Source organism: Ipomoea nil, unplaced genomic scaffold (assembly GCF_001879475.1).
Source record: "Ipomoea nil cultivar Tokyo-kokei standard unplaced genomic scaffold, Asagao_1.1 scaffold1416, whole genome shotgun sequence".
In the NCBI taxonomy this organism is placed as follows: Eukaryota; Viridiplantae; Streptophyta; class Magnoliopsida; order Solanales; family Convolvulaceae; genus Ipomoea; species Ipomoea nil.
Window position 1 is genome coordinate 2,289,781 of NW_017617844.1, and position 11,874 is coordinate 2,301,654.

Here is an 11,874-nt window from a genome sequence, read left to right on the forward strand (position 1 = left end):
CAAAAACAAAAACAAACAAACAAAAAAACAAAAAACAAAAAAAAAAACAAAAGAACAAAAAAACAAAAAAACAAAACAAAACAAAAAAGTAAATAAATAAATAAATAAAACAAATAAAAACTTAACTTAAAAGAATTGATTAGTGCAAATAAACATTTTTAAATGAGTTAATATAGTCATAAGGCTATCAATTTCTCTCACTTTTAAAAATGAGTTTCACTTCTACATCATCAAATTTATAATTTCTTTACATCTCTGTAATATTGTCTCACTTTCAAAAGTGATCACACTTTCATATTATATTATTATAAATTATAAATATAATATAAAAGAAATTTAAAAAACTTATGGCGCGACAACTTATCATTTTGGCAACAAAAATTATCTTTAACAAATTTACTAGCCACATGGATTTCAAACCATATTGTGAGGTAAGGACAACCTAATACGGAGTAGTTCTTTTGGATTTAATCCTAAACATTTTTTTGTGTTCAATCACGTTCTTGACTTTGTTGTTTTTACACAATTGAGTACTTAACTGTTAGAATCAAGGACTAAATTGTGTATTAATAGAAATAAAATTAACAAGCAATCTTAATATATAACTCAATTGGGTAAAAGTATCAAAGTTGAAGACCTAATTAAGCACACAGACATTTAGGATTAAATTGAGAAAAAATCACTATAATCAAAGACTAAATTGAGTATTTATCAACTCTTAAATAGAGAAACAAGAACCCCCCCACACACACACACACAAACATATTAATCCAAATAAAGAAATAAATTACAGCAAAACACCATCACTAATGAATTCGTGAGCATTATTCCTCTGCATTAATTAATTACACAAGAAGCAAACAGCAGAGCATATGAACATACGGAGTATCGTTCATTACAATGAATTACCTCAGATTCTAAGTAAACCTCACCTATCAATAAAAACAGGGATACACAGCATCAATATAGACAATTTACTGGTACAAACTGCATGGAAGAGGAGTACCGGTTTTACTTCTTTGACAGCAGAGGCTCCAGTTGAGGGTCTGCATCCTTGGACTGTAAAAAGCGTCCATCGCCCGACTCAACATCAGCAGTTGAGAATTCGTCTTTCCTCTGCTTTAGCAGCCTTTGGAACAATATTGCATTCGGGTTGTTGTCTGATGATACTTCTTGTGTGTTGGGAAATTCGTTTAAGCTCTGTACATGTCGAAGACAAACTTGGACAGCGTCGTGGACTCTAACAAAGTACCACTCCTTGCCGATTAGCTCAACCACACCCGCTTTTGCTAGAGATACCAGAACTTCTTGGTTTGGATTGGAAATGGCTAGCTGCAATGCAATGCAATGTGGTTCACAAAGAAAGATCGAAATTCACGATACTGAATTTATTTTGGTGTTGTATCTTTTAGAGGATTAGATTCCTAACCTGAATGTGCCTTGACTTGTATTCTTGATAGAGGTCTTTCAAAGCTTGAACAGCACTAGCATCTATATATGTAACAGCTGAAATGTGCAAAGGCATTAAAATGGGGTATTAGGAAGACAATTACAACTCTATTACAGTATGAAGTGGAAAAGATTCAAATAATAAGAAACTTACGAGCCATCTCAATAATCACGAAGTGAACTCTGGAAACTTCTGGCCCATGACTTGAGGATCCACCCTTTGCAATTTCATATTCCCGTAACCTGCCAACAGAGTAATGGTTAGAGAGATGATGAACCCAAAGCAATTTAGCCTTCGAATTGGCATAGCAAAAAATATGGATTATTCAACTAATACATGTTCTCACCTGTCCTTGATGTAACTTGTGTTGGCAAAGTAAATAGGTGCATCAATTCGAACAACCACAATCCCGTTGTATGTATACGCTTCAGGATATTGTTGAATGTTTCGGTAAACAGTGGTTCCAGGAAGACGCCCCAGGACAGCTACAAGATAAAACTATATCAATCAAGTTGTGGTCAATTTATGCATTCCTGCAGCAGCTGATACTCTAGACGCCAAAACCATTCACACAGCAACACCCATAAAACTACAACAAAAGATAAATAGAATTTATTTTGGCATACAACATCCGGTATCTCCATCATTGTGAGACTAATTAGGATTTGATTCCGGTTTGACTCTTGCTCGGGAGTATAATGCACACATACAAGAGTTGAACCTCCAACCTTACAATTGAATTAAAAGTCAGCTTGCCAACTGCCCCAAGCTGCTGGGTTGATAGATAGAAATTTTGAACAAGTAGAGGAAATCCAGAAGACTAAGATCAGAATATCTGCTTCTGTTGGTATAAGGAAGCTACGCAAAGAAGCAGAGAATGGAGAGGTAAAACTTCCTAAAAGGCATCATATTGGACAATCGAATAACTTAGGAATTAAGATGAGTGTAAAAGTCAATTTTGAGATTTGTTTAGATGGTGAAAATCAAAATGTTGAACAAGCTTTTTCAGTGTCTCCCATGCCAGTACTTCAGTAGGTGGGCTCACCTATATGCGGATTTGCCGACTCGTGGATCACAAAAGCAAGTGAAACACCAACCTGCACCAATCAAAGTAAACTTTATTCACAACTAAGAGAGTAGGTAAAAAGGTCCTGTTTATCATCATTATCAAATATATTTTCCGATATAAGGTTTGGAGAGTGTACATAAGACTACCAGTGAAATTCAAAAAGAGAGCCAAGGTGTATAATGTTTGGGGACTAATAGTAGGCATTTTATGCAGTCAACTACCACAGTTTATATTTAGTGTCCACAGGCAACAAAACTAAAAAAGATGGTTGATAGAAGGCAGCCTTTTGTTTCTAGTATAGCTATGACAAGTACAAATGTACAATTGTTAAATGAGAAAATATTCAATCTAAGATCAACTTAATACCATGGATACCCAATTTTCATCGTTTTGATTAAAAAATTCATGGATAACCAAGATAAAATCATGCACCTGTTTAATAAAGTTTATGACTATGGATTGTGAATAATCAACTCCAACTTATGGATTATTGGTCTAAATGAGCTAAAAGTGTGTGCAATCCATAATTCATATTTTTTTCCAAGCATGACAAATAGATAATCTATAATCTCAACAATCTAATTAAGCTTTAAAAAACACAAAATAATGTATACACTAACCCCAATAAGGACGCCAATCTCTATACCAAGGAACAAAGTTGTAATGCAAGTAATTGCCCACAGGAGAAAATCTTTCTTGTCAACACGCCATAAAAAAATAGCTTCATCATAATCTACCTGGAGTTGCAAATTATTGCCAGAATGAGAAATTGCAATTTCACCATCACACAATGTAAAGTTGGATAACATATTATGAGCTGATGAAAGGGTAAAGAGCACGAGATAACCTTATCACCATCAAAAGTCACATGCAAAGAATAAAGACAAACAATAGAAACACTATCTTAATTGAATCTAAAGGAGTCAGTGCCTGATACATCAAATCAAATTTGGATGCACCACAAAAGAGAAATTTCACTTACAAATTGAGAAATATATGAAAGAAATTTTAAAATTAGAAAACCATCAGTGATGGAGAGAAAAATTAAATAGAAAGTGTCTAATTGAAGAAATACATATCACAAGATCATTCATTGACACTGCATAATTATACCTTCAATTCAAAGTGTCTAATTAAAGTACGCAACTTTGCTCAACAGTTGATGGCTGCCAAGAAAAACATCCACACATGTGAAAAAAAAGGTTCTGAAAAACAATATGACCGACACTTATCATATTCTATTAACAAATTGTTTATGATGATCACATCATGACTAAATCATCACTCCTACTTCATTTGATCATAGTTATCACGGAATTCTGTTAAGTCACGGCGCCCCCCGACCGCCTCGTCGCCTAGGCGACAAGTTAAAAACTACAATATATATATATATATATATATATATATATATATATGTATATATATATATATATATATATATATATAAAGTCTAAACATTCTAATAAAGTCTAAAAAAATAAAATAAACAAGTGGCAGGCAGTGAGGCACTGCCTCTGCCCACTCCCCACCCATTAAACAAGTGTTTATAAACCAAAATAAACACGTGTCTTTGGTTTATAAACCAAAACCAAAGAGAAAAGAAACTCTCAGCCGGCAGAAAGAAAGAAGACGAGAAATGAAGAAAGAAGACAAAGACTGACGGCGGTGGGATGGCGATGGCGGTGGGAGGGCGACGGGTTTCTTCTTCTCTGTGAGCTCGAGGGAAGTCGACGCACAAAATGTTTCTTCTCTCTTCTCTATTCTTATTAGGGTTTTAGGTCATACCATTTTTTTTTATATTTTTTTTTTAAAAAAAAAAGGTCGGGTTTACGGGTTGGACGCCGGGACGGCGTCCATGGTGTCGCTTGGGACGCCGGAGCGACGCCGTGATAACTATGCATTTGATTAAATGAGAGCACAAGTAGAGGATACAAAGACCGCGTTGTATCATAAGATATATACAACTATTATTGCAAGCAACTTTAGAATGGTAAAAGAAGAATAAAAACTACTCCATAAAAAGAAACATTAGTACCACAACAATGATTACAGTGTACATAAAAAAAGAACTCTTGATCTGACAGTAAGCTATACCTACCAGCCCAATTACAGCAGATATCACTATAGCAGCCAGAGAACACTGCAAAATAGAGATAATAGAAAGAACAATGATTAGCAATTGGTCATTTCAAGTATATGAAAATTCTGGAAAAGAATTGGCAAAGTGTTGAAATATGATTGTAGAAGCCGACAGCGAAATATGAAACAGTATACACATGGTCCAAGATTGCTCTAAACACATTACACTGGGAGATCATAAACAGAGAGTAATGAAATGCATGAGTAGATTTCAATGGTGAAACTGAAATTTCCGTAAATAAATAGACACAAAACCGCAACCTGAGGTATGCATTCAAATAATGGAGTCAAAAATATAAGAGCACAGCACATGATAATTCCCATCACAATCCCAGTTAAGCCTGTTCTTGCTCCACTTTCATGATTCACAGCAGACCTAGAAAAAGAGCCTTACAAAAACATTAAGAAAAAGAAGCCTCCTTCAGGAATCAAATAGTGAGTCATCCAATACAAACAGAAACTAGAATCTCAGGCATCATACTAATTCTTTGTCATTTTAATAAGTGCAATTAGTTGTAATACAAATTCTGAAGAATTATGGGAATTCTACAAAAGTGAAGTCTCACCTGTTGTAGGGTATGATGAGAAGAATGAACCACAAATGTTGGCAACACCAAGACCAAATAACTGGAAGTAAAAAATAAACAATGACATAAAGTGTTCTTTAAACATTCACATAAAATGTTCTTTAAACATTTGGTGAAGAATTAAAACAAGAAAAGTAAGGATTAAGGAAGCCATCTAAATCTGAAATTTCTTTTATAGTTGTATTTGTTAGATATTGAACTTGAGAAGAATGTATGTTGGGCAGAGGAGGTTCAGTAGAATGAGACACTAATTCTTTTTGATAGAAAAGCAAGTTTAAGGTTAATTATCTAAAGGCAATGGCATGTCCTACAATGCTTTACATTAAACATGGTTAAAGGTTATGAAAATAATGAAAGAAAAGGGAAGGTTTAAATATTTAAGCTTAACTCAAGAGTTTATATATATAATAATAATAGTTTGAAAAAATAAGCAAGGAAACTTTGCTTCCTAGAAAGCACTACCTCTTGACTTGAATCCAACTCATATCCATTCTTTGCAGCCAGAGCTTTGGCAATGCCCACGGACTCCTACACATTCAAAAATTGTATAGTTAATAGAGTTTGCTACAAGAGGACTGTAGGAGAGCATAAATACATACAAGTGCATACTCAGAGCTCGCTTACCAAGATAGCCACACCAGTAATAAGAATTGTTGTTGGAATCAAAAACTGTATATGATCAAATTCCTTAGGAACAGAGAATTTTGGCAGCCCCTGTGGTATCTCTCCTACCTAAAACAACGCGCAAAATATTTTAAGCCCCACAGTGAGGGATAATAACTGATTTAAAATTAAAAATTAAAAATAATAATAATAATCAGAGTATTAAATGAAATGGGAAGTCATGAAGAAAAACATTTAAATGTCAATACAAGTTCTCAAATAATGTCAGTTGACATGTAATCAACCATGCTCTATAATAGGAACTAGTACACATGGAATCTAATAAGGGTCTATAATGGGCTCATCACAAGGCCCATAACTACATCCTTAAAGCATCATTAGTGGAAGAAACAAGAAAGCCCAATAATAATTCCATTCGATAGAGGAAAGTATTATAGTGGCCCATTTCAAGTGATATCATGGATTGAAGACAATGCTTACAATATTCGAGGTCGAATCATTTTCAAGAAGGGGAGGATGATGCGACCCAACATAATGAAGATCCATTAAGACTACCAATTGGGCCAAACACAAGGCCCAAGTCCAAACAATTAAGGCAACTCTTCATTGGTGATGTTCAAAGATGGTGGAAATCCAAGTCAAGCCCATTTGCAAAAAATTGAGAAGAACTCAAGGCTTTTTATAATTGTTTAAGTGCTGATTTTGGAGATTAAATTTGGCCCAAATCAGCCTTATTATTTTTTGTCATCATTATTTTAAATTGTTTGGCATTAAAGAGAAAACATTAGCTTGTATTTAGAAAGGAATTCTTAAATCCCTTTCTAAATAGGACTATATTTACTTGCTTTCGAGATTAGGTTTATGACTCTTTTTCCCATTGTATACCTATATAGGTAGGGCACATCCATATCAGTTTTAAGGAGGCTTTCATTCAATAAAATTGTTAAGTTTTTCTTTACACTTGTGTAAGAAACCTTATGGCTAATTGTGGACTCAATTAGTGGCTAGTCATGGACTCGACTAGCAAATTGATTCGTGGACTCGAATCAATCTTCCTTTCTTCAACCTTAGATTTAGGTTCGTGGACTCGTTCTTGAATCGAAGGAAACTAGATCCGACTCTAGTTGATTGAAGATTGCAACATCGAGGTACTTGAAGCTACAATGGGATTCTTCTAAGTCTTTGACAATTCGGGACTAAGGGTTTCTCGTGAGGTCTAAGGTACTTTGATCCATCTCTATCCTTACTTTTGAGAGCATTCTTGGGACAATATTCCATCTTATTTGAACCTTAGACTAGGTTCATATCACTCTAGCAAGTGAAGATACATTTTGTTAGTTGTTTTAATCCTTCCATGTCTCTTCATCTCTTTTCCTAATCTATCAATTACCTATCCACCTTTTGACATTGGAACACCAAAAAAAAGGGAAGCTTCTAACTTTTGTCAATGAATCCGCAGTCAATCACGGTGCATACAAAGAAACATGGCAAATATAAGAGAAGCTCAAGATCATGCTGCAAAAGATTATTTTTAATATTCACTAGGCTATTGTTGAGATCCTATACAGGTTTGAGTTAATTATGTTTTTCGTTTTTCTTTCTTTTTTTGGTTGGTATAAGTAAAGGCTTGTATTTATATATTTGAATTATTTTCTTACCAATGAAATTGAAGTTGGATGAAACATTTTGACAAAGACTGTACCCAGAACAACAGCTGTAAGAGGACCAGCTGCTCGTAGAAACCTCAAGCACTTCCTTGACTTTCCCTGAAGAGGAAGACCAATTAAAGTATGTGAAACATTAGCAGTCTGCATAAATTATAAATATAAAATACAAAAATAAAAAATAAAAAATGAATCAAAAGAAAAGGTCAATAAAGTCATACCAAGTGCTTCATTGTAAGAAGAATAGCTAGCATGATTGAGCCCATTACAAAAGGTGGCCAAGAAAACTACAGAAAGAAAATACAGTTAGCACATAAATAAACACAATTCTTCTAGCAGTAAATTAAGAACCAATTAACCTTGATGTATGAACAATATCATAGGCCACACCAGTTCACATATTGGCAGGACTAGTGTGTTCAATAAAAACACTTTTTTGGCTTTTGAGGAGGAATTAAACTACTAACCTTAGGTTTAGGAGGCATCACTATAGATAATTGTTGAAATACATTAGAAGAGTTATGTCTTTTAGTTTAGGTCATACCTATTGATAATAGGTTCCTTACTTGTATATATACTGATGTACAGATTATTTGAATCTATCAAATACATTCCTCAGTTTATTTATTACTTCACAATAATTAAGCCAATAAGAAGCTAAAAATTTTAGATTTTCTCTTACTGTGAAAAAAAAAAAAGAGCAAAACAACCAAAAAAAAAAAAACAAAACAAAAGGCTGACTGGACTTATAGATTTGAGTTCTTAGTCCAAAAACAATTTCTTTTGGGCCCTGGGGACAAAAGTGAACAGTCCAATGACTAACACAGTATGTTAAAGCTCTGCAAAATTGTCATTCTAGACAAGTACCACACAATAATGAAAATACACAGTTATTTGGTGCCTTAATGAAATGACTTGAGTTAATAGTAAAAAGATACAAGAAAACACAATATGGAAAATTTAACCTAATTGATCATTGGACAGCATATAGTTGATGTTAGGACTAGGTGTCTAGGCCAGAAAAGAAATTTTTTGTATATTTCAGCCTAAGATCAACCAGGATTAGTTTCATAAGATATAAAGTAAATGAACTCTGTCCTAAAAATTAAGTGTTTTGGCAATTACGCATACCTTATCTGCTCCAGATATAATACTCTTGATAAGTGGAATAATTTTGCTGCTTCGTTCTATATCATAGCCTAGGAAATATTTTACTTGGGACAAACCAATAACAACAGCAGAGGCCGTAGTAAAACCAGAAATCACAGAGTGACTGACGAAACGAATGAGCCACCCAAGCCTAAATAGGGAAAGAAATTAAATAAGACATATCAGCAAAAGTTTAAAAGGAATACAGTTATACAAGCAATCTACTAAAGTGGGCTAAGGAAATTTTGAACAGCTGAAAAAACATGTATATCAAATCTCCATTGTGAGAAAATACTTATTGCACAGTACACATTGGATAAGCAACAAATTATCAACTTATAACTTTTTAAGGAGATGTTCAACATTCACAAAGTAGCTGCACTTTGCATGCTGCACCTTTTACTTGACCCTATGAAGTATGGCCTGGGTAAGTCCACTCAAGCAAAATGGGGTAATTGATAAATTGGATTGAGAATAATAGAATCTGCTGTTACTTATTTCAATCATTATTTCCCACAAAACCAAACAAGGTTGCACACCCTAACACCTAGAGGACATCAAATAGTCCCCTAGAATGCCAAACAACCACAACTATAAGTAAAACCTACTGCCTAGGAGTTTAAAGAATTTAAATATTTGGAAGTAAAAGTGCCAGCTTGATATCTGCTCATTTGTCAGCAAACACAAACTGTATAGAAAAGAAACAAGCTTTAACCAGAATACCTTAAAAGCCCCATTATGCATTCTAAAATGCCGACCAGAAGGGCTAAGAGTATAGCAAGCTCCGTGTATAACTCATCTGATGGGTCTACTACACTACTCAAGACATTTGAGACCAGCAGTGATGTTAATGCAACTGGACCGATTGCAAGTTGGCGAGATGACCCAAAAATTGCATAAACAAATATTGGGATAAAACCAGAATCTGACATGCAAAATCCAGAAACAAAAACCACAGTTATGAAGACTAATATAAGAGCAGATTGAAGAATGGGATATCAATTCAGGCACCAAATTAAGTTGGCCTGTAAAACAATTATATAGCACTTAGCCAATACCCCTTTACCATTATAAACTTGAATAGTCAATGCAATTGCTTAGTCCAACTACAATTTGTTTCTTCACAACTAAAGGTAGAGTAAAGACAGAGGAAACTCAAAAAGAATCAAGTGAAAACTCTTCTTTATCCTATTGTAGTTTTCAAATGTAGTAGCACAACTTAAAACCATACACACTCAGAAAGAATCAACACACTGTCAACAGAAATTTTCAGAACATTCATGTTAAAATACCTACTGAAAAAAATTTCGCTCAATTTGAAATAGCAATCAAACTAAAATTAGGTAGCATACTTACAAAGACCATATATTGGTTGAAGCCCAGCAAGCTTTGCATATGACATTGACTGTTCAGATAACCGCATGATTAGAAATTGATCTCAAATTGAGCCACAGGTGATTGATTGATAAACAATCCAAATGATATGGAGCACTTTAAAATCACATTATTATGAAATAGAATGCCAGAGAATGTTTTTTTTTAATAAGAGGGTAAAAAAAACACAATTTACAAATGGCCAAGCATTATAGGATAGCACTCTTAGTGTAAAGCCTTGAGAAGGAATAAAACACCAACTTATCCAATCATCATTTTCTTAAGTGATTTTAACAGTAACCTGTCAGTAAGAAGCAGTACCAGTACTCACAAACAGTGGTTAAATTCATCCATTAATCGAAACACAGAAACTTGCTTTAATATCAGCCAATAAACTCCTATGCTTATTTTCTATGTTGCCTTTTTTTTTTTTTTAATGAAATTTGAGCGATAAAGACAAACTGACAAAGTGAACTATCAATTCGATATATCAGCAAAATCCATCCATTGGTTACATTCTCGCCGTCAGATATCACATATCAATATAAAAAAAATCTCAAATACTCAGTTTAAATACATGTTAAACTATGCGCAACTGAAAGTATGAAACATTTCCAGAGCCAAACATCTGTAGAGAGAAAGAGAGGAGGGAGAGAGACCTGAGGGACGAGCATGATCCCCACGGTGATACCAGCCATGAGATCAGCTTGCAAGTCCTGTCGCCAATTATACGTTCGAATCCAACGATAGCAAGGCAAGCAGAGCTCAATCCACTCCGTCGACGTCATCCGCTTGACTTTCTCACTCCACCGCGACACGGCTGAGCCCGCAACCGACGGCGAGGGCGACGCCGCATCCGTCGGATGCTGCAGCGGTATGACCTTGACGGGGCGGGAAGTCCGCATGGCGGCGGAGGAAAGGGACGAAAGAGGAGCCGAGTCGGCGGCGGTAGCAGCAGCTCCGGCGCTGAGGTCGCGGGCGCTAGGAGACGCGTAGGTTATCTCCCTACGCATTGTTTAAAAAGAAGCGCGTCGGCTAGGTAGCGCGCGTCGGCTAGGTAGCGTGCGTCGGCTAGGTAGCGTGCGCCGGCTGGCCTCAGAGCCGCCGCGAGGAACGGTTTTATAAAGGCTGAGAAATGAGAATAATAGCACAAAATATTGGTGTATCAAAAGAAAAAGAGGCGCAAGTTATTTGTTTGTCATTTACTCCGTTTCATATAAGGGACCTGATTCGCCACTTTAAAAATCAAATCGAATCGAATAATAATATAATAATAATAATAATAATAAAATGAGGATGTTATTCCTCAAACTTTTTTTGTGGTCACATCATATATTTCCTCAGCTTAGAGACAAATTATTGTCTGGGTCACGATCCAAAACAATATCGTTGAATTTTATGAGTTAGAATAATGTACATTATAAATTAGAATAATGTATTTTATGTGTTAAAATAATGTTACATTATATGTTAGAATAATGTACTTTATGTGTTAAAAATAATGAAACTTATGTAATAAGATAATGTACTTTATGAGTTAGAATAATGTACATTATGCTTTAGAATAATATACATTATGAGTTAAAAAATATATGTTGCAGTGTATCGCGTAAAAAAAACTAAACAAAACGACTTTATTTTTGGACTATGGTCCACAAAATTGTATAGTAAAGTATCGTACACCCTATAAAGTAAATCACTAACATAAACTTATTTTTAGTATAATTTAGAAATAAAATTGACATTTTTGCTTTATTATTTTTTCTTTTGAAAACACATTTTTGCTTTATTTAATCCTCCACTCAAGTACAATTTGTG

General features: G+C 34.6%; 1 protein-coding gene and 2 long non-coding RNA genes across 4 annotated transcripts; 1 reads left to right on the plus strand and 2 right to left on the minus strand.

Annotated features, from left to right (window-relative positions):
• Positions 1 to 810: 810 nt before the first annotated feature.
• On the minus strand, positions 811 to 11,219 carry LOC109187103 (probable sulfate transporter 4.2). Of its 2 annotated transcripts, none has more exons than XM_019337251.1 (18): positions 11,133 to 11,219; positions 10,716 to 11,095; positions 10,039 to 10,087; positions 9,406 to 9,607; positions 8,665 to 8,833; positions 7,755 to 7,820; positions 7,528 to 7,635; positions 5,870 to 5,977; positions 5,708 to 5,773; positions 5,225 to 5,285; positions 4,920 to 5,047; positions 4,618 to 4,659; positions 3,140 to 3,256; positions 2,496 to 2,547; positions 1,797 to 1,935; positions 1,604 to 1,692; positions 1,430 to 1,506; positions 811 to 1,332 (listed from the first exon to the last, which is right to left on the minus strand). In XM_019337251.1, the coding sequence occupies exons 2-18, from the start codon at positions 11,067 to 11,069 to the stop codon at positions 1,012 to 1,014; spliced, it is 2,148 nt and encodes a 715-aa protein (XP_019192796.1). In that variant the 5' UTR covers positions 11,070 to 11,095; positions 11,133 to 11,219; the 3' UTR covers positions 811 to 1,011. The 2 variants fall into 2 exon arrangements, with proteins under 2 accessions (XP_019192796.1, XP_019192795.1); XM_019337250.1 differs by having other exon boundaries at positions 10,716 to 11,100; positions 11,133 to 11,204.
• On the minus strand, positions 10,225 to 10,696 carry LOC109187105. The gene is made up of 2 exons (XR_002055225.1): positions 10,318 to 10,696; positions 10,225 to 10,280 (listed from the first exon to the last, which is right to left on the minus strand). It is a non-coding gene; the product is annotated as an uncharacterized LOC109187105 (long non-coding RNA).
• LOC109187104 lies at positions 10,986 to 11,271 on the plus strand. Its single transcript, XR_002055224.1, has 2 exons — positions 10,986 to 11,095; positions 11,132 to 11,271. It is a non-coding gene; the product is annotated as an uncharacterized LOC109187104 (long non-coding RNA).
• The last annotated feature ends 603 nt before the right edge of the window (positions 11,272 to 11,874 follow it).

Coding starts and splice junctions, on each gene's coding strand:
- LOC109187103 (XM_019337251.1), bottom strand. CDS start 11,069: ATGCGTAGGGAGATAACCTACGCGTCTCCTAGCGCCCGCGACCTCAGC. Junction 5,048..5,224: donor CTCATCATACCCTACAACAG/GTGAGACTTCAC, acceptor TGTTTTTGTAAG/GCTCTTTTTCTAGGTCTGCT. Junction 3,257..4,617: donor TATCTGCTGTAATTGGGCTG/GTAGGTATAGCT, acceptor TTGCAACTCCAG/GTAGATTATGATGAAGCTAT.